At 42.5% G+C, this 7,532-nt stretch overlaps 1 protein-coding gene and 2 long non-coding RNA genes across 9 annotated transcripts; all 3 read right to left on the bottom strand.

The window, feature by feature from the left end:
* Positions 1–1,179: 1,179 nt before the first annotated feature.
* Positions 1,180–5,111, bottom strand: LOC119291402. Of its 7 annotated transcripts, none has more exons than XR_005142411.1 (5): positions 4,897–5,111; positions 4,617–4,794; positions 4,245–4,333; positions 1,995–3,276; positions 1,180–1,693 (listed from the first exon to the last, which is right to left on the bottom strand). It is a non-coding gene; the product is annotated as an uncharacterized LOC119291402 (long non-coding RNA). The 7 variants fall into 7 exon arrangements; XR_005142410.1 differs by having other exon boundaries at positions 4,873–5,111; XR_005142408.1 differs by having other exon boundaries at positions 1,995–2,110; positions 3,187–3,276; positions 4,617–5,111.
* A 6-nt stretch (positions 5,112–5,117) lies between these two features.
* On the bottom strand, positions 5,118–5,848 carry LOC119291403. Its single transcript, XR_005142412.1, has 3 exons — positions 5,583–5,848; positions 5,396–5,492; positions 5,118–5,130 (listed from the first exon to the last, which is right to left on the bottom strand). It is a non-coding gene; the product is annotated as an uncharacterized LOC119291403 (long non-coding RNA).
* Positions 5,849–5,866: 18 nt separating this feature from the next.
* LOC119291404 lies at positions 5,867–7,525 on the bottom strand. The gene is made up of 3 exons (XM_037570158.1): positions 7,032–7,525; positions 6,773–6,861; positions 5,867–5,922 (listed from the first exon to the last, which is right to left on the bottom strand). The coding sequence occupies exons 1-3, from the start codon at positions 7,257–7,259 to the stop codon at positions 5,886–5,888; spliced, it is 354 nt and encodes a 117-aa protein (XP_037426055.1). The 5' UTR covers positions 7,260–7,525; the 3' UTR covers positions 5,867–5,885.
* Between the last annotated feature and the right edge of the window lie 7 nt (positions 7,526–7,532).

A 7,532-nucleotide genomic window follows, 5' to 3' on the forward strand; every position in this document is an offset into this window, starting at 1 on the left:
CGGTGGGCGTGTGGAGGTGTGTCTCCAGCGGATCTGTCTTTGGTGGATTTGCTCGGATCTGTTCGTCGTTCCTCTATGTCCGTGTGTCTTCAGCTTGGATCCTTTTGATCTACACTCTTCATCGGTGGCGATTGCTGTTCTGGTGCGTTGGTTCTATGGGGTCTTTGCATTACGACTTCTCGACATTCTACAACAACAAGGTTTGCCCGGCTCCGGCGAGGGAGGGGCGATGACAGTGGCGCGCCTTCGACCCGCTTCAGTGCTTCTAGTCGTCGCTAGGTGGTCTACGAATCTGGATGTAATTTTTATTATTTCTAGTATTTATTGTACTATCATGATTGAATTTCAATAGAGCAGAAGTTTTTCCCCCCAAAAAAAAGAAGAGTAGTGGCGCCGTTGACTATGTTAAGCAAGCCATATTGTCATGAGGTAATCAAATGTTGACAAGAAGGGGAAGAACTGACGACCAGTTTGATCCCGATTTCCAAAATATAGACCAAACAGCTATGCATTTTAAAATGTTAAGACGGCATTTCATCCTTCAGATAAGCATTCATGCAAAGGGAGGTAAACTTTGACATATGCTGCAAATATTGTTCACGAACCGACTTTTTATCCGGTACACAGACACACTACACAAAAGAGAAGAGACCATGTTTCAATGAGGCCATATAAGACGCCAAAAACTTCCAGCAACATGCATAACAATGCATCCATCCGAGACAGCTGGCCAGCACCAGATCCACAACCATGCATATATGCAAGTTATCAGTCATGCACATCTATCCAATCGATCGAAAACAACTCCAAGCATGGCGCAACGAGAACACATATGTACGTAGAGGTTAATTTGATCAAAAGAAGCTAATTGGCCAAGTCGACCAGGTTATCGGCGAGGACCCTCGTGACGGCCAACATCGCCAGCCTCATGTGAACTAGATCGGGATCGCGCCCTGGCGCGGGGGTGCCGATCACAACGTTTTGGTCAAAGAGATAACGCTAAGTTAATAGAAATCCAGGTATAGCATATGCGTTCATACAGGATAACAATAAAGCGAAGAAGAAACATTCAAATTGTGATAGGAAGCACACCTTGGCTACCACATGACATATGTTGTAAGCGATTCAAACTAATCCAAAAAAATAAAGCACGCCAGCTACATGCCAAACACTTGGTATTTCATAAGAGGTACCAGCTAGCAGAACAACAGCTTGCATCCAACGCAATGTAATAAGTGCCTCTAATATATGTAGCTTCAACATTGATAAGTATGAGCAATTATACAAAAAAAAGCCCTGCCAACGGCAAGGGAAGTATAATTATTAGAGTATACAAATGTTGTAGCAATGCTAGTTAGCATAGATGAGTAAATACATGAGCTTTACAAAATACAACAAAAAAGCTCATACCAGCGAGTAAGAAACAGGAGCCATCATTCTACATCAGTACATAAGTTAAAAATAAAGCCAAGTAGTTCATACCCTACATTGTAAAAATAGGTGTTACAACAGTTGAGTTGTAGGGCCCTTGTCTTCGTTAATCAACGAACATGTACTGTGTTTGTAGATTATCATTTCTGAAAACTCCTACTTCCTCTTTCAACATCCTGAGGTGAAGCTAATGCAGCTCGTAGTGCCGGATACTTGAAAGGAAAGAATAGGTAGCATCCTCATGGCTTCATTCCTAAAGATACTGTGAAAGATCTACAAAAATTATTATAATTGGCTAACGAACCTAGGAAAGCTATACATCAGAAATGATGAAGTGGTGTTCTTAACCAAAAAAGGAACATATTTTCATAGAACAAATATATATCAGTAATAGCAACTCCTTGTGCACACAATGAGGGCGATTAAGGAATGCATTCCAGTCACTTTCAATATAAGGAAACAAAAAGTAGCAGCTATGATACTTGACAACGACAGGTAACCATCATAAGTAAGCTCATCACAAATGAAAGAGCTGATTGGAGCTCTAAGGAATATTCATGTACCTGAACAGTGCCCCTCGCACCTTCTGCTTCTGGTTCAGCAACCTGGTCCAAGGCAGTGGGGTTCTCCTTCACAACTGTTCATGCTCCTCCTGCTGAGTAGACTTCGTATCCAATCGCTGAACAAAGACTTCAGCAGATCAGCACAAACCAAGTAAACCATATTGCAGAAGTTAGGAAATCTGCACCTTGTCATGCACCAAATACCAACATGATTTCCACTTGAATGTCAAATTTAGTCTTAGCATTGTCATTCCAGTTTGGAAATACCATCGATCTCTCACGGTTCTGAGCTTCTAATAATTATTATTTTGACAAAGCTACCACCTAATTAACAATTCGGACGATGAACTCTAACATCATGTGAAACTACATGAGATGACAAAATAATAAAATGATGGATCCATGCATGTTAGGAGCTAGGCGCAAATAAATATTGCCAGACCTGCAAACAAAACAACTTGAGAAGCATCACTATTTCAAACCACAAGGCATACAGAAATATAAACAGGAACCTACAAAATCCTGAAACAACACACCCAGAAATGGAAGTGCAAAATTCACCCGATTCTTTACAATATACTATTTCTTAGAACATGACAAATGCTTATCATATTTAGTTTGTTACCACACATAAATTCGAACTTCGGTTATTCTGTTTAGGCATACAACCAAGAGCTGAAAGAAGTAAATCCTATAGGCTGAAAATATTGCAGATTCAAAAGCACATCCCATATTTTATTTCATACGAAGCATAGACATGATCTTTAACTATTTTATTTAAACATATGAACAGGATAAATCTATGTCCAGAATAAGCCTGAAAAAATCAACAGCCCGAGACATCCGTGAGTGAGGAACTGACAATAAAATAGTTAGCAAGCTACACCCGTTGTCACCTGAAGTAATCTGACACCAAGCAAGGATCAACATTATTACTGATTCCATCCTTCTGACAATGTTTTAATGTTCACCGACCCAAAGACCACTTGCAGGAAAACAATATATAGTGGCGCAACTGCATCAATACACTGATCAAAAAGGACAACCACAATCTATAAGCTACCGAGTTCACCATCCAACCTAAAACTCAAAGGCGAGCTTCACTTCTAGTCTGGCCTAGCGACGCAATCGGCGGCCTCCCGTATCCGACGGCGACAACATGCAAGGATGGATGGGTGGAAGAGGGACTCACCTTAGGTTTGGGACCGTTAAGCTGGGGAGGCACTCGGTAGGCACCTCGCGCGTTGGACCAGAGATGGTCCTAGGCTAGTTGAAGTGGTTTCTGAAAAGGAAAATCATAATATTACAAATTACAAGCTGTCCAAAGAAAAAGATTAGTTTAATTTGATGATCTGACAGAGTTACAACACTGGAGAAACTGGGATTTACAAAGTCAACTGGTACTAAATAATAAAGCAAAATCAGGTTATACATCGATTTCTTTCTGTTGTGAAAAATCTATGTGTTCTGCATAACACTAAAATAACTACAAAATTGCACGATTAAAAACATCAAGCTTGTGATACACTAATCAGATTATCCCGATGGAGCTAAAACTTGTAATTAGAAATACTGGACTGGTGCAGGCTGCAGTAACACTAAAGTCGACCATTACTCCAAGATCAAAATGTGATAATCATAATATAAGTTTGCTTCATTGAAAAATTGATACATATTTGCTGTATTCTTGTGATAGCTATACTCGTTCGTAAGATAACCAACATGTATTCTGACAAACTGATGTGTATTTTTATCTACTTTTTTGTGATCGGAACGTCCATTGAGGCAGGGAGGAGGACAGAGGCATACATGGGCTTTGTAGCGCTAGCCTGATGTAATGTAAATATATAGGTGCCAACTGTTAGTCAGTTAGGAAAGAAGATGTGTTCATCAGAGCCTAGACTTCTCTTTTCCCCAACTCTATAGCCAATTCAGATTGGAAAATTCCTGAAAATTTCTTCAATCATCATCTACATCAGTTTATCTATTGCTTGCATCTGTATGTACATACTGACATGGAGTAACTCCTTTCTCAGTGCATAAGAGAATGAATTTCAAAAAAGGGTCATTTGGCGGTGACTCATGTGAGCTCTGTTCAAGCCAATTGACCAGGGTTGCAGCAAAAGCATGTTTGGAGAAAGAAACCATGCAGAGATATAGGTTAGAAACAAAATAGAAGCCAATTTTTTAAGATAAAACATGGTAAGCAGGATGGGACTTTTTTCACTTTTCCTTTCTTAGGGGGCTTACCAGTTTTTTGCCGCAGCAACCTACTACCATGACACATGGTAGCAAGAAAATTTCATTCCCGCTGAAGTGCACACAAAGTATTAGCACAACTAGAGCAAAGATCGCGAGATGGAAAAATGACATCATTATAGATAAAAAATAGGATATGTGAGTAAAATAATTCTTTCTCCTCAATCTGACATAGCAAAGCATGAGAAAACAGAAATAGTTACATAATTTGTCTGCTTTCCATACTACCTAGATAAGATTTGCTTGAAGGCAGAGTATGTAAGAAAGGAATACGTAGAAATTAGAAAACCAACATAAAGCAAACTGATATTGTTCTAACCTTACAAATTGAGGTGCATTAGTAAGAAAACTGAAACTTCTTACCCTATTGCTTGCACAAGTAGCAGGCTTTCCTAGGTCTGAATCAGTCCAAGAAATCAATGGGTAAATTGCGGCAACTGCTCTGTTCTGCTAATTGTGCGGAAGTACGAAGTGGTTAAGACATCGACACAGAGACGGATTGCCTTACAAATTCGACATCCAACAATGACGGGAGAACACTCTGAAGAAAACATAAATCCACAATGTGATCTCTATTGTCTGACAGCCAGTGGAGAAAGTAGATGGACAGCGCCATCACCAGCACAGACGTGGGGTTCATCACCAGCACTGACGGAGCTCTATCCAGGCTGCAGAGGCGACGACGCGGGGTTCATCTCCATCGCGCACATCCAGGGTCCGCCGGCGGCCGAATGCCCTGTCGAGCCGGCCCCGGTGCTCTGTCAAGGCTATTAGTGTAGTAGCAGGTCGCTGTGTACACCTGCTCGCTTGCTTGCTTCATGTCATGTATCGCTCCTTGGTGTAGTATACACGCCGCCTACTTGTCCCCATTCACACCCTGCGCGCACACACACCAGCCACCAATTAACATATAAGAACACACACACACAAACACAAGAAGCCATGCACCGCATACTCTGCACACCCACGACAACATCTTCTACACACACTGAATTGACTACGTAGCAGCACAGAAAATAATTTTGTTGTCAAATTTCACTATATTATGGTAAGCATGATGAAAGAAACTTTCATGATTACAAATGCCTAATTATGTTTCCTATGGGCATCGGTTAAAAAGTCAAGAGTGGGGTTAAGATCACCATGAATATATAGCCTTCTTGCCATAACGTATCCTCAATCTAGTCAGTTGTCCTTTTTTGTATGGGCGCATGAGCCATAGCTTTGAGATGCATATTACTGAAAATGATATCGAGACATTTGGAAGGTTTGTTTAGTTGTAAAATATATAGTATTAAACAATTTAAAGAAGGCTATTGTAGAACATACCTATGGTTATTCTTAAAGACTGAATGAAGTTAATGTGAGATCCGAAGTGTCTTCAGAACTGGCGAGTGGGGAAGATCAAGATCAATTAACATCATATGGTGGCTGACGATTGAGAGAGAATATGAATTGCCTTAGCAGTCATCCCGGGCAGTTGGCATGGATGCTGGTCCCTGACTTATGACACTCTGCTTGTTCATTTGTTCCCGCAGATCCTCTAAACGACTGGCAGGGTGCCGCCGATGAATAGCTCATCCGTGAGGCCCTCCAGAAACAATAAATAATAAGCTGTGTTCACGGTAGTTTTTAGTTACTATGCCGCTGGTACAAACGCCGTGAAATACTGTCAGAAGCACACCATACCACCAATTAGATGGCTGCAATGGCTTACCAATTTTGTTAACAAACTATAGATTAATTCTAAAAACCTATTCTGATTAGGTGTCAATGCAAGCATACCTATATATAAACACGTTTAGATAGAGCTCAAGAATTACAACTGTAGGGTCCAACAACAATCGAAAAAACTGAAATTCTGCTGCCACAAGGCCCACAACCACGGGAAGAAATTATAGATCAGAATACTCTATTCCTACCCACAGGCTGGGGGCAAAGATGAGGGATGTGATCTCGAGCAACTGGAACTGGGCGGTATATATATGCAGGCATAAATGTTTGAAACCTAAGGTCAACCTGAGAGGTCTCTGATGCATGCATGAGTCAAACTGAAACCTAATGTCTACGCTCTATGATATAATGCACAAAAGATTAGTAACTGGAATATTAATTTATTTATTATAGTATTAACTGTGCAATTATGCCCCATGCCCCCATCTATAAACTGTAGGGCTGCCCTAATGGCACTGCAACCGTGTGCTGAGAGTAGACATGCACAGGAGCTCGGGAAGGTGCTTATTAGCAGCTGGCTGGTAGGCATTGCATGCTATGGTTTCTTTTTTCTTAACAAAATTACATGAAAAAAGTGGTTGGCTACAGAGCATAGAGTCTGATCTCTGATGTATTCATGTTCTCACTTTCTCACCAAATCTGAACCTAAACATTATATTAGTTTGCACTTCAAACATCTTCCATCTAGTAATTCTATTCATGCATGATCAAGATGGTAGAAACACATACATGTGATTAATCAATTTCGAAAAAATACATGTGATTAAGGATGGAAAAAGACAAACCTGAGAGTTGGAGTAAGATGGAGTTGCATGAATTCTGCATCTTCACGGTTGCTAGCTTGACTCTTTGCCAGAATAGAAGAAAGCCCTATCTGCAAAATCAAAAAACATATGAAAGCCCTGCAGTATCCATCCTCCCCCTACTAAAATCTGGCTGCAATCACAAACATTTAATCATTGTCAACTGCGGAGATGGGGTAGGGGTCGAATCAACAGATCTTGGCGGTGCTTGTCAATCATCTATGCAGCAGAGGACACATACCGTGCGGCAAGTAGGAGGCGCGCTGTCGAGGAGGTTGGGCACCGTCGTTGGCAGGGCTGCGGGATGGACGTCCATGAGCAGCTCGTCCGTGCTCCCCGCATGGCCGACGAGGAGCTGCGGCTGGGTTTGAGCGAGCAGAGGCACGGGGAGGAGAGGATGCACGGAGCAGGCAACATATGGAGAAAGCGTCCCTCCGTCGAGGGAGCCCTGGGTCGAAGAAGCGTCCATGGGGTGCTCGATCTAGCTAGGCGGCGGCGAGGGGAGTGTAGGACGAGGCCTCAGTCCCGCATCCATCACTCCTTCGGTGAAAAGAGAGCGTCAGCCGCCACCTCCAGCTCATTCATGGCCGCCACCGCGCCCGGACCCCGCGCGCCCCCGACACCGGATCCGGCACCGCCATGAGCCCCGCAAGGCAGGGGGCTGCAGAGGAGGGAGGCGCTGGCGCCGGCGCCACCGAGGGAGAGGGTCGTGGCCATTCCTCTCTGGCTGCTCGCGCTCGCT

The sequence above is a fragment of the Triticum dicoccoides genome, chromosome 4B (genome assembly GCF_002162155.2).
Source record: "Triticum dicoccoides isolate Atlit2015 ecotype Zavitan chromosome 4B, WEW_v2.0, whole genome shotgun sequence".
NCBI lineage: Eukaryota > Viridiplantae > Streptophyta > Magnoliopsida > Poales > Poaceae > Triticum > Triticum dicoccoides.